Source organism: Crotalus tigris, unplaced genomic scaffold (assembly GCF_016545835.1).
Source record: "Crotalus tigris isolate CLP2741 ecotype Arizona unplaced genomic scaffold, ASM1654583v1 scf7180000017690.20705106771:4171800, whole genome shotgun sequence".
Lineage (NCBI taxonomy): Eukaryota > Metazoa > Chordata > Lepidosauria > Squamata > Viperidae > Crotalus > Crotalus tigris.
In genome coordinates, this window is record NW_024096569.1 from 1204869 (window position 1) to 1231669 (window position 26801).

Genomic DNA, 26801 nt, shown 5'->3' on the forward strand with positions numbered 1-26801 from the left:
TCCTTCCTTCGTTCCTTTCTTTCTTTCTTTCTTTCTTTCTTTCTTTCTTTCTTTCTTTCTTTCTTTCTTTCTTTCTTTCTTTCTTCTTTCTTCTTTCTTCCTTAAAAGTAAAAGGAAATTTTTGCTCAATTTTTCTCTTCGTTTCTTGATTTGGGGATTTGGCAGTCTTTCTCTCTCTCTCTCTCCATTTTCTTTCTCTCTCTCTCTCTCTTTTCTCTCTCATTCATTTTCTCTTTCCTTCATTTTCTCTTTCTCTTTCTCTTTTTTCTCTCTTTCATTTTCTCTCTCTCTTTTTTCTCTCTCTCTCCTTCATTTTTTCTCTCTCCATTTTTCTCTCTCCTTCATTTTCTCTCTCTCTCTCTTTCTCTCTCCATTTTCTCTTTCTTTCTTTTCTCTCTCTCTCATTCATTCTCTCTCTCTCCTTCATTTTCTTTCTCTCTCTCTCTCTTTTCTCTCCTTCATTTTCTCTCTTTTTGTTCTCTCTCTCTCTCCTTCATTTTCTCTTTCTCTCTCTTTCTTTTTTTCTCTCTTCTCTCATTCATTTTTTTTCTCTCTCTCCTTCATCTTCTCTCTCTTTCTCTCTCCTTCTCTCTCTCTCCAAATTCATCTTCTATGAGCATGGTGGAGGTAAAATGAATTATTTCCTTAGGCTCTGATATATATGTTGTCGCTGAGACTGGTCTGGACAAAATCCTACTGTCAGACAGACGGGGGGGGGGGCTCATGATGGGCTAAATAGGAAGGTGCAAAGTGCAAAAAAATTTTCCACTGTGAAAAACCCACTCTGCACATGAGCAAAGAAAACAACAAAAATGATCAGGGGGCTGGAGGCTAAAGCATATAAGGAACGGCTGCTGGAATTCGGTGTGTCTAGTTTAATGAAGAGAAGGACGAGGGGGGACAGGATAGCAGTGTTCCAGTATCTCAGGGGCTGCCCCAAAGAAGAGGGAGTCAAGCTATTCTCCAGAGTGCCTGAAGGCAGGAGAAGAAGCAACAGATGGAAACTCATCAAGGAGAGAAGCAACCTAGAACTAAGGAGAAACTTCCTGACAGTGAGAACAATTAACCAGTGGATCTACCTGCCTCCAGAAGCGGTGAATGCCCCAACACTGGAAGTTTTTAAGAAGAGACTGGACAGCCATTTGTCCGAAAGGGTATAGGGTTTCCTGCCTGAGCAGGGGGTTGGACTAGATGACCTCCAAGGTCCCTTCCGAGTCTGTTATTCTGTTATTCTTCCTTCCTTCCTTCCTTCCTTCCTTCCTTCCTTCCTTCCTTCCTTCCTTCCTTCCTTCCCTCCCTCCCTCCCTCCCTCCCTCCCTCCCTCCCTTCTCCAACACTGGAAGTTTTTAAGAAGAGACTGGACAGCCATTTGTCTGAAATGGTATAGGGTTTCCTGCTTGGGCAAGGGGTTGGACTAGATGACCTCCAAGGTTCCCTTCCAACTCTATTCTAGTCTAGTCTAGTTTAGTCTAGTCTAGTCTATATTCTATATTCTACTATTCTATTCTATTCTATTCTATTCTATTCTATTCTATTCTATTCTATTCTGTTCTATTCCGTTCTGTTCCATTCTATTCCATTCTATTCTATATTCTATATTCTATTCTGTTCTATATCCTATATTCTGTATCCTGTATCCTGTATCCTATATTCTCTATTCTATATTCTCTGTTCTTATATGGAAGCTACTTTCGATATTTCAGGCAGCAATTTTGCTCTCTCTCCAGAGGGCCAGCCGGGACAGGTGTGGCGTGGGTGCCCAGGTGTGCTGGCAGGTGGCCAAGCCAGCCACTTCTCTCCTTCCTTCTCCCCTTCTTTTGAACTTTCTCTTCTGCAGCTTTAGTGGTGGGGGGAAAAGATCAGATTTCCTCTGAAATCAGAAGGGAAGGAAGCAGTTTCTGATCAGTCCCCAGGTGCAAAATTTCTCTTTTTTTTCCTCAAGGGCCTGAAATTACACACTTCCTCAAAAGAATGGCCAACTCTTCTTGACCCCCTCCCTGCTCCTCCCCACCAAGTACAGCCTAGTCCTCGACTTACGACCACAACGGAGGCCAACATTTCCGTCGCTAAGCGAGACGGGTGTTTTGCCTCCCTTTACGACCTTTGGCCAGCGCTGTGAAGCTAATCGCTGCCCTGGTTAAGTTAATCCTGGCTCTCCCGTTGACTTGGCTCGCCAGGAGGTTGATCACGTGACCCCAGGAGACACGGCGACCGTCGTAAGTGCGAGACGGTGGCCAAGCCTCCGAATTTTGAACCCGTGACCCGCGGGGACTGCCCCAACGGTCGTAAGTGTGAGAAAAAGTCCCCGGTCCTTTTTTTTCAGGACCGTGGCCAACTTCGAACGGTCACTAAATTAACCGTCGTACGTCGAGGACCGCCTGCCCCATTGTTTTTTCAGTGCTGGGAGCTGGGGAATTCTGGGAATGGAAGTCCACCCCCCCCAAAGCGGAAACGACATCGAATTCGCCAATCAATTCCCTCGAAACGCACCCAAGTGTCAATCAAGGGTTCCCCTGACACCCCCCCTCCCTCCAATCCTGGCACCGTCTTCCTCCCAGAATGCTTTGCTCTTCCTACCCATAAGCCCCCCCCTCCGCTTCTTTTTGAGCTCACCTGGCAATAGGTGGGACTGAGGTCACTGTTCCGGTTTCAGAGGGCTGTCGAGGGTCCGGCGCCCCCCGTGCTGAGGACGAGACGGACCAGGGATGTGAGGAAGACACCGCAGGACCCGTTTGCGCGTCAACGCAGTGAGTAGAGCGTAATTTGCACCAATGTTGAAAAGAGGAAAGGTAACTCAGCCCTCTCTATTGCTAGAGAGGGGGGGAATGTGAGGAGGGGGGGTCCTATTTACGGCAGGGGCTGCCCCCAGACGTGCCGTGGGTTCGATCCGGCACCCTTTTCTTCATATCTGAGAAAGGTCTATCGACCCATCCCCCTTTTTAAGCCCAGGCAGGGTCTTGCCACCCTCCCTGGTGGCCCCCAATTGTCAAATGACAGAATAACAGAGTTGGAAGGGAACTTGGAGGTCCTCTAGTCCAACCCCCTGCTCAAGCAGGAGACCCCCTAGACCAAACCTGGCCACTTTAGGACTTGTGGACTTCAACTCCCAGAATTCTGGCTGGGAATTCTGGGAGTTGAAGTCCACAAGTCTTAAAGTTGTCAGATTTGGAGACTCCTGCCCTGAACCCTTTCAGACAAATGGCTGTCCAGTCTCTTCTTTGAAAAACCTCCAGCGATGGAGCATTCACAACTTCTGGTGGCGAGCTGTTCCACGAGTTAATTGTCCTCGCTGTCAGGAAGTTTCTCCTTAATTCCAGGTTGCTTCTCTGCCTGATGAGTTTCCATCCGTTGCTTCTTGTCCTGTCTTCTGGTGGCTTTGGAGAATAGGCGGACACCCTCCCCCCTTCTGTGGGGCAGCCCCTCAAATATTGGAAGAGCACTATCATATCCTCCCCCCCCAGTCCCTCTTTTCATTAATTAGGTGATGCTATTTTATTTGATTCTATTATCAAACCACAGAGCCTGGACGACTCTGGACAGTTTATAATGTAATAAAAGCAAACAGTGAGGACAATTAACCAGTGGAACAGCTTGCCACCAGAAGTTGTTGGTGCTCCAGCACTGGAGGTTTTTAAGAAGAGACTGGACAGCCACTTGTCTGAAATGGTATAGCGTTTCCTGCTTGAGTTGGGGGTTGGACTAGAAGACCTCCAAGGTCCCTTCTGTTATTCTGTGCTTATTCTATTATTCTGTTATTATTCTGTTATTCTGTTGTTATGTTCTTATTCTGTGGTTATTCGGTTATTCTGTTCTTATTCTGTGGTTATTCTGTTGTTATGTTGTTATTCTGTTCTTATTCAGTTATTCTGTTCTTATTCTGTTCTTATTCTGTTATTCTGTTATGTTGTTATTCTGTTCTTATTCGGTTATTCTGTTCTTATTCTGTTCTTATTCTGTTATTCTTACTCTGTGGTTATTCTGTTATTCTGTTGTTATGTTGTTATTCTGTTCTTATTCGGTTATTCTGTTCTTATTCGGTTATTCTGTTCTTATTCTGTGGTTATTCTGTTATTCTGTTGTTATTCTGTTATTCTGTTATTCTGTTCTTATTCTGTTCTGTTCTTATTCTCTTATGTTGTTATTCTGTTGTTATGTTGTTATTCTGTTCTTATTGTGTTATTCTGTTCTTATTCTGTTACTCTGTTCTTATTCTGTTACTCTGTTCTTATTCTGTTCTTATTCTGTTCTTATTCTGTTGTTATTCTGTTATTCTGTTCTTATTCTGTTATTCTATTCTTATTCTGTTATTCTGTTCTTATTCTGTGATTATTCTGTTATTATTGTGTTATTCTGTTGTTATGTTGTTATTCTGTGGTTATGTTGTTATTCTGTGGTTATTCTGTTATTTTTGTTATGTTGTTATTCTGTGGTTATTCTGTTATTCTGTGGTTATTCTGTTATTCTGTGGTTATGTTGTTATCCTGTTCTGAACGGTCTTGCAGAAGGACGCTGGGTCGATGCCAGCCCTGACTTTGGCACCAGGGGAGCCACCTCTGTTTGGTCCCCCCAAATCATTCCAATCAGGAACCCCAACCTGTAACTTCCACCCAGAATCGCACACTCTCGCCAAGCTACAATTTTGTGAATGCCGCTGGCGGGGAAGCGTCCAAGCAGCTCTTAAATTGTGCAGCCCGGCCTATTGAACTCAGGAGCCAAAACTGCAGGGTGGAAAGAGGGGAAGTGAAAGTGATAGAAAAAGACAAGGACGCAGTGTCCTTTTTGTGTGTCCGGAGTTGTGACGTTCAACAAAGGACCGTGAAAAACAGGGGGGTGGGTTCAACCGCAGGGCATCCGATACCGGCACCGCTTCTCAAACGCACCAAACAAGAAGCGTAAATTTTGTTTAGCACAAATTTGGGCAGGTTTTCCCAATTTTGCAGACTTTTAATTTCTCGCCGGTGGCTGGAAGAGTCTGCTGTGGGTTGCGTCGTTATTATTTTCTTAGGAAAAGACTGTTTTTTTTTTTAGCAAAATAAACCAGCATGTTGGTGATCTGGCCTAATTATAGCAAAAGCCAAACACGGCAGGCCGGCCCAGCTGGACTTAGCTCCATTAGTCGCTGGCATGTTTTTCAAGCCAGGAAATTCATTTCTGACTTGCAAAAATGAACTTTTCTCAGGTGTATAATGAATCGTGATTCTTGGCAAATTAAAAGTGGGTGGACGTCAACTCCCAGAATCCCCCAGCCGGCATGTCAGTCTTCGAACAGTTCGTCAGTTCCTTGACTGACGACCACAACTGAGCTCAAAATCTATGTTAATTTACGCTACGCGAGACCGTGAAGTGAGTTTTCCCCCATTTTACGAAAGTTCATAGGACCCCGGGGGTCACTGCGACCGTCGTAAATACGAGTCCATTGCCAAGCATCCGAATTTTGATCACGTGACCGTGGGACGCTGCGACCGTCGTAAATATGAGTCAGTTTGCCAAGCATCCGAATTTTGATCATGTGACCATGGGACGCTGCGACCGTCGTAAACATGAGTCAGTTTGCCAAGCGTCCGAATTTTGATCACGTGACTGTGGGGAGGCTGCGACTGTCGTAAATACAAATCAGTTTGCCAAGCCCACATTTAACTGGCTTATTCACTTAGCTTGCCGTGGGTTATTTTTTTCCACTTTGCTGAAGTCAAGGTATATTATTTCCACCGCATTCCCACCGTCTATTAAGCAAGTTACCCAATTAAAAAAATGAAATAGTCCAGCCTCATTTTCTCCTGCTTGAGCAGGGGGCTGGACTAGAAGACCTCCAAGGTTCCTTCTAGCTCTATTCTATTCTATTTCTTCTTCTCTGATCTATGCTGAATTCCGGTTAAGCCCTGGGGAATTCTGGGAATTGATTCAACACTCACCTGGGTTCAAAAAAGAGCTCGATCAGGAAGAATCCGCAATGGATTTGCTTCAAGTAACCAATTTGAGAAATATAATAATAATAATAACAATAATAACAAATAATAATAATAATAATAATAATGTTGGAAGGGACTTGGAGACAGCAGAATAGATGAGAATGAACTGGAGAAGATAACAAAATACAAAGACCTACAAATAGAAATAGAAAGACTGTGGCAAAGGCAAGCAAGGGCAGTACCAATAGTGATAGGCTCCTTGGGTGCAATCCCAAAACAACTGGAGCACCACTTGAACACCATCATCGGCATTGACAAATTCGCTATTAGTCAATTGCAAAAGGCGGCCTTACTAGGAACTGTTTCCATCCTGCGACTATACCTGTAATACCATCAAACATCCACATCTGCCTATCCCAGGTCCTGGGTAAGGACTCGATAGGTAGACAAAATGCCAAATCCAGTCTGAACATCTGGCTGACTGTGCGATGATCCATAATAACAATAATAATAATAAAGTTGGAAGGGACCTTAGAGGTCATCTAGTCCCACCCCCTGCTCAGGCAGGAAGCCCTATGGTTTTTAAGAGGTATTTCCTGTGCTGGGCTCAAGCTGACAACATTCACAGCAGCCGAAAAGGAGAGGAGAGCGTTCCTGAGCACACGCAGAGGGCCTCGTTCATGCTTTCAAATTAAATCCCGTCATTTGCTTTTTAATTATTATTTTTTCTCTTTTTGTATTTTATTGTAAAAAAAGTTAAAATACAGAACAGCCAACTATTTAAACCAAAACAGAACCCAACCTTAAAAGGAAAAAGGTGCATTAAAAGAGGGAGAAGCAAAGCATCTATACCAGTGGTTCTCAACCTTTCTAATGCCGTGACCCCATAATACAGTTCCCCATGTTGTGGTGACCCCCAACCACTTATACATCACTGGGTGCCAGGGGCGTGGCCAAAGAAAAGGGGGGGAAAATGGCAGACAGCCTTGTTTGGCGACCCCCGTGAAATGGTCGTTCGACCCCAAATGGGGTCCCGACCCACAGGTTGAGAACCACTGGTCTATACTGTCCTCCCTAGTGGAATGCTGATTAATACATTACAACGATATTAGTTTCCCAAGGAATTTTAAATACTAAACTACTAAATCTAAATTGTTAACGTGTCAGCTATATACCTCTCTATCCCCATTATTTCCCAATTTGTGTTTGATTTCCATAGAAAAACACTCCGTCTTGCATTTGGTCCCTGCTCGTCATTCCAACAACGGTGAGTAGCAGATTTTGTTAACTTAGGAATAAAATATTATTATTTGTTAAATTGACCAGGCCCTTCATTTCACTTGCATGTGACTTTGGGGGGTGGAGGGGGGGGAAACACACAGAATTAAATGAAGTAAAATCATCATTTCTCCCATCACAAAGCAATTAAGCTCCATTTCAGTGCAGTAATCAAAAGACAGGGGGCCACTCAGACCAATTATAATTCAAATTACAATTGCAATTGCAATTGCAATTACAATTGTAATACACCTGCCTGGATTAAAAATTACAAATTACAATTGCAATTACAATGATAATTACAATTGCAATTGCAATACACCTGCCTGGATTAAAAGTGTGCTTTGCAGCAGATAAACCCAAGTTGGGGGAAAAAAAAAAAGTTAAATGGCAGAGTGGCCCGGCTTGGATATTTGTAAGTAAAATGCAAAACTTGCAAAATTGCAAAGAGCTTCGCACTGGGTAATTCTGGATCTTCATTGGGGGCCATGAGGGGGGGGGCACTTCCCAGGTCTGCTCCCCTGCCCCCTCCAGGCAGCCATGTTGGAAGGCAGATCAAGGAGACTGGTGAACTGTGGACTGTTTGGGGTGGATAATGGCTGCCTGGGGGGTGGTGGCTTGGGTTTAGGGGGGGCATCTGGGCTTTGGGGACTCAGTTCAAAGGGGGGGGCTTGAAATCCCCCCCCTTGCTGGAGCCCTCTGATCATCCCTTCAAGGCACCTTCCTCCTCTTCCTTCCCCACTTCAGAAAACCCCCCTCCCTTCTAGCACTGATGATGTTCCCTAGTTGGGTCATGAAACGTCTGCAAGGAAACCACCAAGCTCAGAGAGCACCAAGGACCCCACAGTCCTCCTCCTCCTTATTCTCCTTCTCCTCCTCTCTGCAAACTCGCCTCCCTTCTAGCACGGATGATGTTCCTTAGTCCGGTTACAAAACGTCTCTTAAGAAAACCATCAAGCTCAAAGAAGAATAGAATAAGAGAATGGCTGAGTTGGAAGGGACCTTGGAGGTCTTCTAGTCCAACCCCCCGCTCAGGCAGAAAACCTTATACCATTTCTCTTCCTCCTCCTCCTCCTTCTTCTCCTCCTCCTCCCTGCAAACCCTTCTCCCTTCTAGCACTGATGAGGTTCCCTAGTTGGGTCATGAAACGTCTGCAAGGAGACCACCAAGAAGCCCACAGTCCTCCTCCTCCTCCCCTTCCTCCTCCTCTCTGCAAACCCCACTCTCTTTTTTACTCATGATGTAACCTAGTTGGGTCATGAAACGTCTGCAAGAAAGCCACCAAGCTCAGAGAGCACCAAGGACCCCACAATTCTCCTCCTCCTCCTCCTCCTCCTCCCTTCTAGCATTGATGATGTTCCCTAGTTGGGTCATGAAACGTCTGCAAGCAAGCCACCAAGCTCAGAGAGCACCAAGGATCCCGGGGTCTGTCCTTCCTTCCTTCCTTCCTTCCTTCCTTCCTTCCTTCCTTCCTTCCTTCCTTCCTTCCTTCCTTCCTTCCTTCCTTCTAGCACTGATGATGTTTCCTAGTTGGGTGATGAAACGTCTGCAAGAAAGCCACCAAGCTCAGAGAGCACCAAGGACCCCGCAATCTTCCTCCTCCTCCTCCTCCTCCCTTCTAGCACTGATAATGTTCCCTAGTTGGGTCATGAAACGTCTGCAAGGAAAGCAGCCAGCTCAGAGAGTCCTCCCTCTCTTCCTCCCCCCCCTCCTCCTCCTCCTCCAATCTAGGCTGGGAAAACCCCACCCTGCCTCTTTACCGGACTTGCCCATTTCCTTCTGCCTGGCACCCTCGCCCAAGGATCCGCAGTTGGGGCTGATCTCCCACTGGGCAAGCCTTGATCTTCTGCCTGGCACCGCCCTCTGTCTTAATTAAGGGGGGGGGGGGAAACTGCTGACATCCCCCCCCCCAGAAATGTAATTTTGAAAGATTGTGGCTGTAATGTTTATGAGCTAGTCTTTGGCTCCCGGGGTGGGAGGGAGAGAGAAGAAGATGGATGGATAAACGGACGGAACAAAACAAAATGTTTCGGTGGGGAAACGGCCCGATGGAAGTGCTCAGGGCCCAGCCTCCCCTGTTGAACTGCTGCCTGCCCTGCTGAAGACCCAGGGCAAAGGCTGGCAGGGCTCAGGGGCAGGTGGTGTGTGTGTGTGTGTGTGTGTGTGTGTGTGTGTGTTCCAATTTGAGCCCTGTTTCCTCCCCGTCCCCTGCAGAGGAAGGAGACGCCACGGAGATCTGGTGGTCCCCTTTCCTGCATCAAGGCCGAGCCCTGGAGCCCAGCGGGCAAGACGTGGTGGTCCGGCACACCGGGCTCTACTTCGTCTACAGCCAGGTGAGAGACCCCACCTCACCCCGAGAGGCAGACGAGGGAGGGAGGGAGGAAGATGAGAAGGAAGGGAGGAAGGAAGGGAGGGAGGGAGGGAGGAAGGGAGGGAAGAAGATGAGAAGGAAGGAAGGAAGGAAGGGAGGGAGGGAGGGAGGGAGGGAGGGAGGGAGGGAGGGGAGAGGAAGATGAGAAGGGAGGGAGGAAGGAAGGGAGGGAGGGAGGGAGGAAGGGAGGGAGGAAGGGAGCGAGGAGAGAGGAAGATGAGAAGGAAAGGGAGGGAGAGAGGAAGGAAGGAAGGAAGGAAGGAAGGAAGGAAGGAAGGAAGGAAGGAAGGAAGGAAAAAAGAATAACAGAATAGTAGACTCGGAAGGGACCTTGGAGGTCATCTAGTCCAACCCCCTGCTCAGGCAGGAAGCCCTATTCCATTTCAGACAAAGGGCGGTCCAGTCTCTTGTTAAAATCTTCCAGTGTTCGAGCATTCAACGGCGGTCACAAAAGTCGTCAAAGGGGGCAAAACTCCCTTAACAACCATGTCTCGCTCAGCGACCGAAATTTTGGGCTCAGCATGGTCGTAAGTCGGGGACCGCCTTTTAAGACCAGCCCGGTTCCTAAATTCTTAATTCCTTTTTACTAAGAAGGAAGATTTTTACCTGAGCCCAAAGGCATCGGCTGCTACAGAAGGGTGGAAGGACACCCCCCCCTCCAAAAAAAAGAAAGAAAAAAAATTGAAATTATCCAGGCCACGATAAATGAAATAATGTTTTTGAAAAAAGTCATTTTTATGGAAAAAAATAAATAAATGCAAAGCTATCCAGGTTTCAGCTTCAGAGAAGGTCCCGTTGTGGCTTCGGGCATCAACAAATTATAAATTTATAAATTTAAGAATTATAAATTGTGAACACGAAGGGCAAAAATACGCCGAATTTAAATCTCTTTAATCTGTTGTTGTTTTGCTAAGAGGGATCTCTGGGGCAGGGCTGAATGTTTTGACCAATTTTACCTTGGAAATGTCGCTTGGTGGCTGGCAGGATTGTATGACAGGGCAGTCCTCGACTTACGGCGATTCATTTAATGACCATTTGAAGTTAGGACGGGATCTGTCCTCGCATTTACATCCACCCAAGCATCCCATTTTCAAAATTCTTGTCCACTGCCATGTATATTTATGATGTTTGCACCGTCCCAGGGCCGTGTGACCGCTTTTTGCAAATTTCCTGCAGGGCTTCCGACAAGAAAAATCAGCATTTCACTTAACGACCTAATGATTCATTTAACAACTCTAAGGATTCATTTAACAACCAGAGGTTTTTATTATTATTATTCTATTTAATGAAGGTTGCAGCGTCCCAGATGGCCATTTACAACCTTCCTGGGGGGTTTCCAACGAGGAAAGTTGATAGGGGGGAGAATCCAGATTCACTTAACGACCCAATGATTCATTTAACGACCACAGTATAAGGATTCGCTTAATGAGAGTGTTTGCACGATTGGATTTCACGTTGAGTTGGAGCAGCTTAACAACAGCGGCAAAACTGTCACAAAATCAGGAGCGGCCACTTAACGGCCCCATAAGTTAGCAATCCCAATTGTGGTCGTAAGTCAAGGATTGCTGAGCTGACTTTGAATGATGTCAAAAAGCTAAGCAGGGCTGGAGCCGGTTAGATTCTGGACGGGGGACCCCTGCACCGCTTGTGTTGTTCTCCATCGTTGTGTGTGCGCCAGACACACATCATTAAATGAGACACACGGTTGTTAAGTCAACCTGGCTTCCCCGTTGACTTTGAAGGTCGCAAAAAGGGGATCGCATGATCCCTCTGGGATGCTGCGGCCGTCGTAAATACGAGTCAGTCGCCAAGGGTATGGATTTTGATCACGTGATCACACCGGGATGCTGCAACGTAAGTGTAAAACTCGATCGTCAGATGCTTTATTTTTTTTTTTTAGTAGCGGTGTAACTTCAGCCACTAAATGAATTGTCGTAAGTCGAGAGGACTACTTGTAAATGGAATGAAACCCCCGGTAGTTTTTAAGAAGAGACTGGACAGCCAATCTGTCTGAAACGGTCTAGGGTTTCCTGCCTGAGGAGGGGGGTTGGACTAGATGACCTCCAAGGTCCCTTCCAACATTTATTTATTTATTATTATTAAATAGGTTCAGATAAGGCAGGGTCTTCCAACTTGGCCCTTTGATGACTTGTGGACTTCAACTCCCAGAATTCCTCAGCCAGGCATGCTGGCTGAGGGATTCTGGGAGTTGAAGTCCACAAGTCATCAAAGGGCCAAGATGGAAGACCCCTGCTTGTGGACTTCAACTCCCAGAATTCCTCAGCCAGGCACGCTGGCTGAGGGATTCTGGGAGTTGAAGTCCACAAGTCATCAAAGGGTCAGTTCCCTCACGCTGGCTGAGGAATTCTGGGAGTTGAAGTCCACAAGTCATCAAAGGGCCAAGTTTGAAGACCCCAGAGATAAGGTCACGTCTACCCTCTTCCTCCCCTCCTTCTTAGGTGCTGTTCCATGACCCCACTTTTACCATGGGGCAGGTCCTACGGCGAGTGGCCCTGGGCAAGCCGGACCAGATCCTCTTCCGCTGCGTGCAGAGTATGCCGCCCAAGGTGGAGAAGGCTTATAACAGCTGCTACAGCGGAGGTGAGTCGTCATTCACCTGTCTGGAACGTCTAAACCAGGGTTGTTGGGGTTGTTGTTTTTTTGCGACCTCTGGCCCTTTAAGACTGGTGGACTTCAACTCCCAGAATTCCCCAGCCCGCAAGAGTTTCATAACAAAGGTATAGAGACTACCTTCATTGCATTTTTGTTTTTTGTTTTAATTGGAAAATTTTCTTAGTTGATAGTGGGAAGGCAGTCGATGTAATATACCAGGGGTTTTCAAACTTGGCCCTTTGATGACTTGTGGACTTCAACTCCCAGAATTCCTCAGCCAGCCTCCCGTTTTTAGAATAGAATAGAATAGAATAGAATAGAATAGAATAGAATAACAGAGTTGGAACAGAATAGGAAATGGAATAGAATAGGAAATAGAATAGAATAGAATAGAATAGAATAGAATAGAATAGAATAGAATAGAATAGAATAGAATAACAGAGTTGGAAGGGACCTTGTAGGTCATCTAGACCAACCCGCCCTATAGTTTTCTCCTGATCTCGTGGCCCGTGTCCTCAGCCCATAGGGGACATTGGTGTGATCCGTAGCTGGACTGGCGATTCTGTTCAATGCGGGTCCCTGTGTCTGAACCCCCCTTTTCCCCTACTTCTAGGGGTTTTCCAACTGCACCAGGGGGACCGTCTGAGTCTGCGCATCCCACGGTTCAACGCCTCCTTCGACATCTCCACCCATGGCACCTTCCTCGGCGTGCTCCGTTTGTAGACGTCCGAGCATCTTTGCAGACCCCCGTCCCACCTCTGAGAAGGATCCCCACCGCAAATCTTGGGGGTTCTCCACCCAGAAGCGTCTCCTTCCTTGTGGATCGTGGCTTGGCCACAAGGTAGACTTGACACAGCCGGGAGGCTCAAAAATGCTGAAAATTTTCCCGCAGAAAAGTGGGGCGAACCAGACTGAGCCCACCCTGGCTTATGTTTCCGGACCACTTAGGAGATCCTTCAGCAGGGAGATCCCAAGAACCTGGTTTTTGAGTTTGGATCCAGCGAGATCGAAGTGGCAGCCAACATTTTTTTATACCTTTGGACCGAGGCATGTTTATCTCTTTTGGAATCACGTTTTGCAAATGTCCAGGAACCGAGGGGTCTAGCCCAGTTGTTTCTCGAACTTGGCCCACTCTAAGATAGGTGGACTTCAACTCCCAGAATTCCCCCAGCGGGGGAATTCTGGGAGTTGAAGTCCACATGTCTTAAAGTGGGCCAAGTTTGAGAAAAACTGGGAGATCTCCAATTTGCTAAATCCTTCCGTTCTTCGGAAGCCAGATGCAAGTTGGATGAAATACAGATAGTCCTTCAATTTACGTCCATCTGTTTACCGACCCAAGTTAGAACAGGACTGGAAAAAAGTATCTTATGAGCACTCCTCACACTTATGACGGTCGCGGCCTCCTTGCGGTCACATGATCAACATTTGGGCGTTTGGCATCATGTATTTATAACGGTTGCAGCGTCCCGGGATCACATGATCCCCCTTTCCAGTTGACTATCCACAAGCAGGAAGCCGGATCCGCTTAACGACCCCGATTCTGCAGGGATCTGCTTAACAACCGCAGCAAAAACATCAAATTAGGTGTGACTCATTTAACAACCGCCTTGCTTAGCAATGGAAACGGTGCCAATTGCAGTCGTAGGTTGAGGAATAACTGCAAAGCAGCAGAGTCATTGCTACTCTTCCTGGTTTCAACCCCGGTTCGATGCCATCTTTGTCGGGAAAACCAAACATTTGGTGTAGCTTTATGACTGTAACGCACAAAATCTTGCAAAGGATTTTGCATTTGCTGTTTGCAACTGTGGCATTTTAATTACAAGGTGTTATTTGGGGCGCTGGGCAAAAGATTGTGCAGCAGAATCGGGGGTTTTTTTTGAAAAAAGCACTGTTTAAAAATAAAATAAAAGTTTTAAAAATAGATCTTGCACGCTTTGGACCTAGAGGGTGGATACACATGTAACTTGCACCCATGGAAATCAGTGAGGCTTCCACTCAGGGGCTTATCTGAGTGAATTTAGGAGGCAAAACAGGATTAAATACACAAATCAGTGGTAAAATGGCAGAAAACTCTGAATTTTGCAGCTTGGCTAAAACACTGCCGGAAGCAGAAAACAGGTCTGTCATTATTAGCTCTTTGTACCCTGAAACTACCGGTAGGGATATCTCGCGTGGAGACGCTTAGATATCGCGAGATTCAAGAGGGGAAGGGGCAGAGGCACAGTACGTAGGGCAACAATAACATAGAGGTAGGAATAGTGTAGATAGACTCGCTCTCTTTCTCTAGCACTAGGTGGAACTTCCGGGTTCATTTTCTCTATTCTGTTTTTTTTTTCCCCAGGGAAAATGTGCGAGTCCACAAATCCACAATTTTGACACGGCTGCAATTAAAGGGGGCGGGCAACAATCTTCTTTCTGAAATTGTCTTCAATTCAGACTTAAATTTCCTGGAAAAAATAAAACTTTGGACTAAAAAAAAAGCATTTCACAAGCTCTTTTAATACTCTTCCCAGGTCAGCACGAATCAGAAGCCAAAAAAAAAGCAGATTTTTGAGGGTTGCAGCAATCGGGGCAGCCACCAGAGGGCACCAAATAAAAACTCTAGCTGTTGGGCTGCCCCCTAGTGGCCGCCCCGGTTTGTTTGTTTGTTTGTTTTGCAATCCTGGTTTGATAGATCTCACTCCAGGTTAAGCCTGGAGCCCAACAGATTTGCTGGGAGTGTGGGGGTTCGGATTTGCAATCCCAGTCCCCAAATCCCTAGCCGGTTTCTTCCTGGCTTAATCTCAGCTTAATCCTCTTTAACCCCAAAATTTAAACCCTCCTAAGCTGCAAATTCTCGCAGTTATTCCAGCCCATCCCGGTGGAAAGAGACCCTGGCCACAAAAACAGTTGCAATCCCTTGGAAAGCCAAGTCCCTGTGCTCAGCTGCCAGGGCACCCCAGAATCCCCCTTTCCATGCCAAGCACCCCAAATCTCCGGTCCCCTTGCCTACTTAGGCCTGCAAATTAAGTCCTAATTCGAGAGAGTGTGAATGAAAAAATTTGCACTCTTAATTTGGGGGCCTTCCTCCTTTCCTTGTTCCCTCTGCCTCGCTTTCAAATCCTGCTGAGCATGGGGTGGCTTGCAGGATTTCCACCACGCGAGGGGGAAGAGAGGAAAAAGATGCCCCCCCCAGCTTTTATTTTGTTCTCAAGCACGGGGATGGGCTAGAAGACCTCCAAGGTCCCTTTCAGCTGGCTTGCAATTCTGCATTCTGCATTTTACATTCGGCACGCTTCATTTGGCATTCTGCATTCTGTGTTTTTGCATTCTGTGCTCGGCATTTCTATCTTCGGCATTCTGCATCCTCAGCCCTGCATTCTGCATTCTGCGTTCTTCATTTTGTATTCTGTATTCTGCGTTCCTCATTTTGTATTCTGTATTCTGCATTCTATATTCTCCATTCTTCATTCTGTAGGTTGCATTCTGCCGCCTCAAGCCTGCATTCTGCATTCTGTATTCTGCACTCTTCATTCTGCATTCTGCATCCTCAGGCCTGCATTTTGGCATTCTGTGTTTTTGATTTCTGCATTCTGTGTTTTGCCTTCTGTATTTTGCCTTCTGCATTCTTGTCGAAGGAGATGGGGAGGGTCAAACTTCGGCCTTCCAGAAAGAAACAAGAGGGGGAAAAAACATTTTTCCCACCCCTCAACCTGCGCACAGGTAGGGGAGAGGTGGGGGGTCTCGAGTCACCCCTTTGGAATTGCACTGGTTAATCTGGGTAGAATTGGAAATGTGGGGGGGGGTGTCTAAAGCTGCGAGGAAACGGGGTTCGGCTTGGCTGCAGCTCCCCCCACCAGCTTCGCAAGGGGGTCCCTGTCGATCCGGAAGATGTGCCAAGTATCACGGTCAGTGACGTTCACAGCTCCTTTCTTGTGATAGAAAGCGGTTGTAGTTTGATGCTTCTCGGCCGAGATGAACCGGAATTGAGAGCATCCCTTTTCTAGGGCGATCTGGGGAGAAGAGATTAAAAACCAGGTTTGTTTGATTCGGGAGGGGCCCTTAGAGGCCCGTGGACTGGACTGGACTACGGGAAGACTTGCTGGCTAAACTGCTACCCGTGGGTCTTACCTTGCATGCTCGGTTCAGCAAGGCGGTGCCAACTCCTCTCCCTGGCCAGGAAGATGAGAGAGAGAAAGAGAGAGAAAAATCATATATTTTATAATCATCATCATCATCTGCAACATAACACCCCAGACTTAACAATTGTCGATAAGAAAGACAAAAAGGTCTGGAAAGCGGACGTGGCAGTGCCTGGAGACAGCAGAACAGACAAGAAAGAACTGGAGAAGATAACAAAATACAAAGACCTACAAATAGAAATAGAAAGACTGTGGCAAAAGCAAGCAAGGGTAGCACCAATAGCAATAGGCTCCTTGGGTGCAATCCCAAAACAACTGGAGCACCACTTGAACACCATTGGCATTGACAAATTCGCTATTAGTCAACTGCAAAAGGCGGCCTTGCTAGGAACTGCTTCCATCCTGCGACGATATCTGTAACACCATCAAACATCCACATCTGCCTATCCCAGGTCCTGGGTAAGGACTCGATAGGTAGACAAAATGCTAAATCCAGTCTGAACATCTGGCTGACTGTGCGATGATCCATAATAATTAATAATAAAGTTGGAAGGGACCTTGGAGGTCATCTAGTCCAACCCCCTGCTCAGGCAGGAAACCTTATAGTACCATTTCGGACAAATGGCTGTCCAGTCTCTTCTTAAAAACTTCCAATGTTGGAGCATTCACCGCTTCTGGAGGCAGGTTGTTCCACTGGTTGATTGTTCTAACTGTCAGAAGATTTCTCCTTAGTTCCAGGTTGCTTCTCTCCTTGATTAGTTTCCATCCGTTGCTTCTTGTCCTGCCTTCAGGGGCTTTGGAGAATAGCTTGATTCCCTCTTCTTTGGGGCAGCCCCTGAGATATTGGAAGACTGCTATCATGTCCCCGCTCGTCCTTCTCTTCGTTAAATTAGACATCCCCAATTCCAGCAACCGTTCTTTGCATGCTTTTGCCTCCAGTCCTCTGATCATCTTTGTTGCTCTTCTCTGCACTCTTTCCAGAGTCTCAACATCTTTTTTACATCACGGTGACCAAAACTGGATGCCGTATTCCAAGTGTGGCCTTACCAAGGCCTTGTAAAGTGGTATTAATACTTCACGTGATCTTGATTCTATCCTTCTGTTAATGCAGCCCAGCATTAACAATTAACTTTAATAAGAAGAATTCTTTATTGGCCAAGTGTGTTTGGACACACAAGGAATTTGTCTCTGGTGCGTAAGCATCAAATGAGAAATCATGATCATAATCCTAAAATACAACCTTCCTAAATCCACATTCAGTGATAGTGCTAGGATAATAAATAAGCAATCGTCGTAAATCATAATGGGAAACTAATCAAAGCAATCAACATAGGTTCTAAGAATCAAACTGCAAAGTTATAGTCATAAGAAGCTAAGGAAATAGGTAATAGAAAAGACGAGAAGGATAAATCTAATGTTTGATTTGGCCCGAAGCTGCCTTAAATGTGGGATTTATTTACTTATTAAATTTATTTGCCACCCATCTTGCTTCAAATGATTCTGGGCAGCTTACAGCATAATAAACATTAAAAAAAACCTGTAACGATTGCAACCAATTCTACATAGGACAAGCGTCACGTCTATCAAAAAAAACAGGATCCACGAACACCGGCTGGCAGTCAAACCCCACAATCCCAAATCCTTAAATCGATACCCACACCAACACCAAACAACTCTAGTTTGATCGGAGCAACACAAAAATCACCGGCCATGCGACCACCCGCCATGTGCGTTAGTTCACCGAAGCCTGGCATGCCGCAAGCAATTCCATCAACGGACACACTGACCGACAATCAGCCTACGTATCGCTTGGGAGTCAAATCAACCGCACAGCCAACCCGAGACAGCACTGCTCCTCAGCCATCCCGCGCAATCCCCCACTCTCACCAGCAGTTCGCCTCCCAGCGACCTGACCTGTTGTAACATCCATGTCACAAGACTCATCACAAGCCTCTCCCTGATGACTCACACAAGACCCGTCATAAATATGAACCCGTCGCCACGAGTCCAGATTTTGATCACGTGATCATAGGGAGGCTGCGATGGTCGTTAAGTGTGAAAAACAGTCCTTGGTCACCTTTTTCAGCGCCGTTGTAATCTCAAATGGTTGCTAAACGAATCGTCGTAAGTCCAGAACGACCGGTATCTTTAAAACTTGGAATCTGAGTTGTAAGAACGTCCCCGGGTAGATCCGTCAGAACTTTGTGGCGTTGCTAAATCGAGGACCTCTACCCCCCATCGTATGTAACAGAAGGGCCCCGAATTTCTCCACTACCTATGCTGCACAAATACAGCATAGGTGGCACCATGCTCAATAGTAGTAACTGTGAGAGGGACCTCAGAGTCCTAGTGGAAAAATCATTTAAATATAAGCCAGCTGTGTGCTGCAGCTGCCAAAAAGGCCAACACAGTGCTAGGCTGCATTAACAGAGGGAGAGAATCAAGATCACGTGAAATATTAATACCACTCTTCAATGCCTTGGTAAAGCCACACTTGGAATATTGCATCCAGTTTTGGTCACCACGATGTAAAAAAGATGTTGAGACTCTAGAAAGAGTGCAGAGAAGAGCAACAAAGATGATCAGGGGACTGGAGGCTAAAACATACAAGGAACGGTTGCTAGAATTGGGGATGTCTAGTTTAACGAAGAGAAGGACAAGGGGGGGACATGATAGCAGTCTTCCAATATCTCAGGGGCTGCCCCAAAGAAGAGGGAGTCAAGCTATTCTCCAAAGCGCCTGAAGGCAGGACAAGAAGCAACGGGTGGAAACTAATCAAGGAGAGAAGCAACCTAGAACTAAGGAGAAACTTCCTGACAGTGAGAACAATTAATCAGTGGAACCGCCTGCCTCCAGAAGCAGTAAATGCTCCAACACTGGAAGTTTTTAAGAAGAGACTGGACAGCCATTTGTCCGAAATGGTGTAGGGTTTCCTGCCTGAGCAGGGGGCTGGACTAGATGACCTTCAAGGTCCCTTCCAACTTTACTACTATTATTATTACTACCTCGGAATTCCGGCATCACGTAGAGGTCTTCGCCGAAGAGAACTGGGCCGTCCCAGGTGCAGTAGCTCAAGTAGTGGAACTGATAGCCGACAATGGTGTGTCCTGCAGGGGGGGAATGGAGCAGCAAACTGGGTTAACGAAAGGGCGCTGAGAAAAAAAAAAAAGGATAAACTTGAATTCTGCATCTGGGAAGGGGGGGGGATGAAAGAGCAACAGCTGGCCTCCCATTCACGGACCAGTGTTCAATTTTTCCCACCCGTTTCTCGCTGGGGTTTCACGGATCTTCCTGGCGATGCGTTCAGGTCTCTGCCGCCCCAGAATCCGGTTTTGAAAGGATTCGGAAGTGTTTGTAAGGATGGAGAATGGAAACCCGGATGGAGCTGTAAGGGGGCTGGAAGGAGGTGACTATTTTTGTAAAATTATTCCTTCCTTCCTTCCTTCCTTCCTTCCTTCCTTCCTTCCTTCCTTCCTTCCTTCCTTCCTTCCTTCCTTCCTTCCTTTGAATTGGGTTGGACTGAGAGAGGGCGACAGGCCCACAGTCACCCAGCCGGCTTTTGTGCCTAAGGCGGGACTAGAACTCACTATTGCCCGGTGATTGGCTCAGAGTCATCCAGCTGGCTTTTTTTTGTGCCTAAGGCGGGACTAGAACTCACTATCGCCCGGTGATTGGCTCAGAGTCATCCAGCTGGCTTTTGTAGCTAAGCAGGACTAAAACTCACCGTCGCCTGGCGATTGGCCCAAAGTCACCCGGCCAGCTTTCATGCCTAAGGCAGGACTAGAACTCACCGCCTGGCAGAGAGTCATCCAGCTGGCTGCTCACTATCGCCCGGTGATTGGCTCAGAGTCATCCAGCTGGCTTTTGTAGCTAAGCAGGACTAAAACTCACCGTCGCCTGGCGATTGGCCCAAAGTCACCCGGCCAGCTTTCATGCCTAAGGCAGGACTAGAACTCACCGTCTCCTGGTGATTGGTTCAGAGTCACCCAGCTGGCTGTCATGCCTAAGGCGGGACTAGAACTCACCATCTCCTGGTGATTGGCTCAGAGTCATCCAGCTGGCTTTTTTTTGTGCCTAAGGCGGGACTAGAACTCACTATCGCCCGGTGATTGGCTCAGAGTCATCCAGCTGGCTTTTGTAGCTAAGCAGGACTAAAACTCACCGTCGCCTGGCGATTGGCCCAAAGTCACCCGGCCAGCTTTCATGCCTAAGGCAGGACTAGAACTCACCGTCTCCTGGTGATTGGTTCAGAGTCACCCAGCTGGCTGTCATGCCTAAGGCGGGACTAGAACTCACCGTCTCCTGGTGATTGAATCAAAGTCAGTCAGCCAGTTTTCGTGCCTAAGGTGGGACTAGAACTCACCATCACCTGGTGATTGGCTCAGAGTCACCAGCTGGCTTTTGTAGCTAAGTGGGACTAGAACTCACTGTCTCCTGGTGATTGGCCCAGAGTCACCCTGCCGGCTTTCATGCCTAAGGCGGGACTAGAACTCACCGTCACCTGGTGATTGGTTCAGAGTCACCCAGCTGGCTGTCATGCCTAAGGCGGGAGTAGAACTCACCATCTCCTGGTGATTGGATCAAAGTCAGTCAGCCAGTTTTCGTGCCTAAGGTGGGACTAGAACTCACCGTCTCCTGGTGATTGGCTCAGAGTCATCTAGCTGGCTTTTGTAGCTAAGTGGGACTAGAACTCACCGTCTCCTGGTGATTGGCCCAAAGTCAGCCCGCCGGCTTTCATGTCTAAGGCAGGACTAGAACTCACCGTCTCCTGGTGATTGGCCCAAAGTCACCCAGCTGGCCTTCATGCCTAAGGCGGGACTAGAACTCGCCGTCACCTGTTTATTGGCCCAAAGTCACCCAGCTGGCTTTCGTGCTGACGGTGGATCTAGAACTCACCGTCGCCTGGTTCCTAACCTGGCACCTTAACCCCTCGACCGAATTGGCACAAACCATGGCGAACCCTCTTCCAGTTCCGTCGGGCATCGTAACCGACTGAAAGATGGCGGATAAGGCATAACACATTTTGGGGGGGGGAGGGTTGCCTTCCCCTTCACCCCAATTCCCAGGGTCCCTCTCTGCCTCCGCAGCCACTTTTCCCACCCTCCCAAGGGCTGGGCTTCTCCCCACCGCCCCCTCCTGCAAGGGGACCCCTTGCCTGTTGCCGTACCGTCTTTGCTTTTTTGCACGGGGGGCACCTCGGCCACCAGGTACCCAAAGATGGTGTCCTTTTCAAAGCCTTCTTTCCGGAGTGCTGCAGAGGAAAATCGATCGGGTGTTCAGACAAGTTTGAAGTTAAAACAGGTTAAAGTTTAAACCGCTTGCTGGGTGATTAAACGGTTTTATCTCTCCAAGGGTGGATGGCAAGGCGGGGAAAAAAAAATTGCAGCACTGATACGCTATACACACAAACGCACACGCGCGCGCACACACACACACACACACATGCGCGCGCGCTGGGAGATCAGAGTTGCAAATAGTGGTTTCTGCGAATGAAGAGAGAGAATCCAAGAATCACCAGGATGATAATAATAATGATGATGATGATGATGTTGGAAGGGAGCTTGGAGGTCATCTAGTCCAACCCCCTGCTCAGGCAGGAAACCCTATACCATTTCAGACTAATAATGATGATGATGATGATGATGATGTTGGAAGGGACTTTGGAGGTCATTTAGTCCAACCCGCTGCTCAGGCAGGAAACCCTATACCACTTCAGATTAATAATAATAATAATATGATGATGATGATGATGTTGGAAGGGACTTTGGAGGTCATCTAGTCCAACCCCGTGCTCAGGCAGGAAACCCTATACCATTTCAGACTAATAATAGTAATAATAATAATAATAATGATGATGATGTTGGAAGGGACTTTGGAGGTCATCTAGTCCAACCCCGTGCTCAGGCAGGAAACCCTATACCATTTCAGACTAATAATAGTAATAATAATAATAATGATGATGATGTTGGAAGGGACTTTGGAGGTCATCTAGTCCAATCCCCTGCTCAGGCAGGAAACCCTATACCATTTCAGACTAATAATAATAATAATAATAATAATAATAATAATAATAACAACAACAACAACAATAATAATGATGATGATGTTGTTGTTGATGATGATGTTGGAAGGGACCTTGGAGGTCATTTAGTCCAACCCCCTGCTCAGGCAGGAAACCCTATGCCATTTCAGACAAAGGGCTGTCCAGTCTTACAATTTAGAAGGGAGGCGCCAGGCAACCCTCGACTTACGACGACAATGGAGCCCCAAATTTCCATCGCTAAGCGAGACGGTTGTTAAACGAGTTTTGCCCCATTTTACAACCTTCGCTGCAGTTGTTAAGGTCGTAACGCGGTTCTTAAGCAAGTCTGGTTTCCCCCCCCTGCCCTTAACAACCGAAGCAAAAAAGGTTGTAAAAAAGGGCCAAAACTCAACTGTCTTGCTTAGCAACGGAAATGTGGGGCTCCGTGGTGGTCGTAAGCCGAGAACTACCTGATTTGGCTTCCGTTAAATGCTTTTTTGAGTGGGAACAGGGACTTACCTTCTGGAGAGGTTTTTACCTGGTGGAGGGCGTTGTGAGATGCCGCCAGTTCCTAAAAAAAAGATGGAAACTCTCGTGAGTGGACCGGAACATTCTGGGGTTTTCCAGCGAGGAGAGTCCAAGCCAGAGTCCATTTCTCTGTCCTCCTCATCCGTCTTCGACTTCGGACAATCCCTTCTTTCCCTCAAGAAAGTCTTATCAAGGTTTCTCCAACAGCGGCGAAAGACCAAAATAGGGGCTCCTCTCTCTATATATCCCACCCACCCCAAAGCCAAGATGGGGAAGGTGGAAGGTGGAAGGGAAGAGAAGAAAGTGGAAGGTAGAAGGGAAGGTGGAAGGGAAGAGAAAAAGGTGGAAGGGGGAAGGGAAGAGAAGGTGGAAGGGAAGGTGGAAAGGAAGCAAAGGTGGAAGGTGGAAGAGAAGAGAAGAAAGTGGAAGGTAGAACGGAAGGTGGAAAGGAAGAGTAGAAGGTGGAAGAGAAGATGGAAGGGAAGGTGGAAAGGAAGAGAAGGTGGAAGGTGGAACGGAGGAGAAGAAGGTGGAAGGGGGAAGGGAAGGTGGAAAGGAAGAGAAGAAGGTGGAAGGGAAGGTGGAAAGGAAGAGTGGAAGGTGGAAGGGAAGGTGGAAGAGAAGAGAAAAAGGGGGAAGGGGGAAGGGGGAAGGGGGAAGGGAAGAGAAGGTAGAAGGGAAGGTGGAAAGGAAGAGAAGGTGGAAGGTGGTATGGAGGAGAAGAAGGTGGAAGGGGGAAGGGAAGAGAAGGTGGAAAGGAAGAGAAGAAGGTGGAAGGGAAGGTGGAAAGGTGGAAGGGAAGGTGGAAGAGAAGAGAAAAAGGTGGAAGGGGGAAGGAAAGAGAAGGTAGAAGGGAAGGTGGAAAGGAAGAGGTGGAAGGTGGAAGAGAAGATGGAAGGGAAGGTGGAAAGGAAGAGAAGGTGGAAGGTGGAACGGAGGAGAAGAAGGTGGAAGGGAGAAGAGAAGGTGGAAAGGAAGAGAAGAAGGTGGAAGGGAAGGTGGAAAGGAAGAGTGGAAGGTGGAAGGGAAGGTGGAAGAGAAGAGAAAAAGGGGGAAGGGGGAAGGGGGAAGGGGGAAGGGAAGAGAAGGTAGAAGGGAAGGTGGAAAGGAAGAGAAGGTGGAAGGTGGTATGGAGGAGAAGAAGGTGGAAGGGGGAAGGGAAGAGAAGGTGGAAAGGAAAGGAAGGTGGAAGGGAAGGTGGAAGGTGGAAGGGAAGGTGGAAGAGAAGAGAAAAAGGAGGAAGGGGGAAGGAAAGAGAAGGTAGAAGGGAAGGTGGAAAGGAAGAGGTGGAAGGTGGAAGAGAAGATGGAAGGGAAGGTGGAAAGGAAGAGAAGGTGGAAGGTGGAACGGAGGAGAAGAAGGTGGAAGGGGGAAGGGAAGAGAAGGTGGAAAGGAAGAGAAGAAGGTGGAAGGGAAGGTGGAAAGGAAGAGTGGAAGGTGGAAGGGGAGGTGGAAGAGAAGAGAAAAAGGGGGAAGGGGGAAGGGAAGAGGTAGAAGGGAAGGTGGAAAGGAAGAGAAGGTGGAAGGTGGTACGGAGGAGAAGAAGGTGGAAGGGGGAAGGGAAGAGAAGGTGGAAGGGAAGGTGGAAAAGAAGAGTGGAAGGTGGAAGGTGGAAGAGAAGATGGAAGGGAAGGTGGAAAGGAAGAGAAGGTGGAAGGTGGCACGGAAGAGAAGAAGGTGGAAGGTGGAAGAGAAGAGGTGGAAGGGAAGAGAAGGTGGAAGGGAAGGTGAAAAGGAAAAGAAGAAGGTGGAAGGTGGAAAGGAAGAGAAGAAGAGCAACAAGGTGGAGGAACTCAAGCCCCAGTGGTGAGGGGGCACCTTGGAAGAGCTGAAGGACCAAGCTGGAGATAGATCTTCATGGAGAACATCATTCCAGGAGGTTGTTAAGAATCAACGCTGCCTTGATGGTCACCATCAATCAATCAATAACTCTTGAGGCTAGCCATCCAACCTCTGGAGAAGCCCATCATGGTGGGAAAAGTGGAAGGGAAGGGAAGGAGAGGACAACCAGCAGGAAGGGGGATGGACCGAGGTGTGGTGGTGAGGGAGACACCCATTAGAAGACCCGAAGGACCAAGCTGGAGAGAGATCTTCACGAAGAAGAACATCCAAGTAGGTCAGTGTTTTTCAAGCCTGGAGCCTTTAATGTGGGACTGGCTGAGGGATTCTGGGAGTTGAAGTCCACCTATCTTAAAATAGCCCGGCTGGGGAATTCTGGGAGTTGAAGTCCACCCGTCTTAAAGTCTTCATGGTTGAGAAAGCCCCTTTAGATGCCCACACTGAATTCATGGCACCTCAGGACTCAATCCACAACCAAGTTATGGTGGATCCCCAACCTTCCCACCACTGCCTTCCTCCTGGATCCTTGAGACCCCCCTCTTTTGCCCTCCCCAGCTCCCCACCGTCCCAGCTTCTCACCCTAACCAGCCGCACCACATCCAGTGCGTCCCTTTTGACCCAAGGACGGACAAGGAAGCTCATGGTGGCCAGCAAACGTCTTGAAGGACCTGCCGCTGTTCCTCGGCTGAACGCTGGTCCTTTAAAGGCCACACCTGACCCTTGGCCTTCTCCGCTTGATTGCCTGCCCTCATTGACCACCGATGGTGGGAGGCCCTTGAAGGAAGAAGCTGGCGTGATCTGAAGGAGATCAGAGGTCACATTTTGATCTTTATCCCAGTTCTTGGAAGCTGAGATTTTCCTCCCTTGCAGATGTCCTGATCTCTGTTACAAACGGACATTCCTGGGGGCTGCTTTTCGCACTCGGCACCCTTTCGGTCTCTGTCATGCTTGGAAGAGTGCCAAGAGATCCCCGTCTGGGCACCAGACTTGACAGGCTGGGGTCGTCCTTTTTCACATGAACCAGCAGATGCCTTCAAGGGGGTCAGTTAAAGATGCAACGTCGCCCGTTTTCACGGCATGTAAACCTGGTTAGTTGTAACCGCAGTTAGGTGGTAGAGTTGTGCCTTAGCCATAAAAGCCGTCTGAGTGACATTGAGCCAATCACCAGGAGATTATGAATTCTAGTCTCATCTTAGGCACGAAAACTGGCTGAGTGACTTTGGGCCAATCACCAGGAGACGGTGAGTTCTAGTTCCGCCTTAGCCATAAAAGCCGGCTGGCTGACGTTGGGCCAATCACCAGGGAGACGGTGAGTTCTAGTCCCGCCTTAGCCATAAGTGCCGGCTGGCTGACTTTGGGCCAATCACCAGGGAGACGGTGAGCTAGTCCCGCCTTAGCCATAAAAGCTGGGCGTGTCACTTTGAGCCAATCACCAGGGGGATGGTGAGTTCTAGTCCCGCCTTAGCCATAAAAGCCAGCTGGGTGACTTTGGGCCAATCACCAGGTGACGGTGAGTTCTAGTCCCGCCTTAGCCATAAAAGCCGGCTGGCTGACTTTGGGCCAATCACCAGGAGACGGTGAGTTCTAGTTCCGCCTTAGCCATAAAAGCTGGCCAGGTGACTTTGGGCCAATCACCAGGAGATTATGAATTCTAGTCCCACCTTAGGCACGAAAACTGGCTGGACGTTTTTTGGGCCAGTGACCAGGTGCCTGGGAGTTCTAGTCCCACCTTAAACACAAAAACTGGCTGGGTGACTTTGGGCCAATCCCCAAGAGGCCGTGAGTTCTAGTCTCACCTTAGGCAGCTGGGCGACTTTGGGTCAGTTCCTCTCTTTCGCCGTCCAACCCCGCAGGGCTGTTGTGCGGATAAGAGAAGGAGGAAGGATTATTACGTACGTTTCCCATCTTGAGCTAGTTATGTGTGACATAAAAGCAGGATTAAAAGAAAAGCTAATGAATGGGAAGGACCGTGGGGGGGGAGTCCTTCCGCTCGGCAAGTGGGGGAAAGGCCACAAGTGCCGCCTTGTGCAATTCGGACACTCTTACCGCTGGAAAGAACAAGCTAACCACTCAACCGGAGAGAATGGATGGAAGATACCGCAATGCTCCATATTTCATGT

At 47.8% G+C, this 26801-nt stretch overlaps 2 protein-coding genes across 2 annotated transcripts in view; one reads left to right on the top strand and one right to left on the bottom strand.

The window, feature by feature from the left end:
• LOC120305642 overlaps nucleotides 1–13290 on the top strand; it is a 35631-nt gene extending 22341 nt beyond the window's left edge. The window contains exons 9-13 of the mRNA XM_039337818.1: nucleotides 2654–2747; nucleotides 7129–7176; nucleotides 9402–9520; nucleotides 12018–12159; nucleotides 12785–13290. Coding sequence (XP_039193752.1) covers nucleotides 2654–2747; nucleotides 7129–7176; nucleotides 9402–9520; nucleotides 12018–12159; nucleotides 12785–12894 — 513 coding nt within the window. The 3' untranslated portion in view covers nucleotides 12895–13290. The remainder of the gene's footprint in view (nucleotides 1–2653; nucleotides 2748–7128; nucleotides 7177–9401; nucleotides 9521–12017; nucleotides 12160–12784) is intronic.
• Nucleotides 13291–14646: 1356 nt separating this feature from the next.
• On the bottom strand, nucleotides 14647–25368 carry LOC120305718 (thialysine N-epsilon-acetyltransferase-like). The gene is made up of 6 exons (XM_039337945.1): nucleotides 25261–25368; nucleotides 22834–22885; nucleotides 21460–21543; nucleotides 19298–19399; nucleotides 16282–16322; nucleotides 14647–16163 (listed from the first exon to the last, which is right to left on the bottom strand). The coding sequence occupies exons 1-6, from the start codon at nucleotides 25321–25323 to the stop codon at nucleotides 15960–15962; spliced, it is 546 nt and encodes a 181-aa protein (XP_039193879.1). The 5' UTR covers nucleotides 25324–25368; the 3' UTR covers nucleotides 14647–15959.
• Nucleotides 25369–26801: the final 1433 nt, after the last annotated feature.

Coding starts and splice junctions, on each gene's coding strand:
- LOC120305718 (XM_039337945.1), bottom strand. CDS start 25,323: ATGAGCTTCCTTGTCCGTCCTTGGGTCAAAAGGGACGCACTGGATGTG. Junction 22,886..25,260: donor ATGTGGTGCGGCTGGTTAGG/GTGAGAAGCTGG, acceptor TCTTTTTTTTAG/GAACTGGCGGCATCTCACAA. Junction 19,400..21,459: donor CGTGCAAAAAAGCAAAGACG/GTACGGCAACAG, acceptor CCCCCCCTGCAG/GACACACCATTGTCGGCTAT.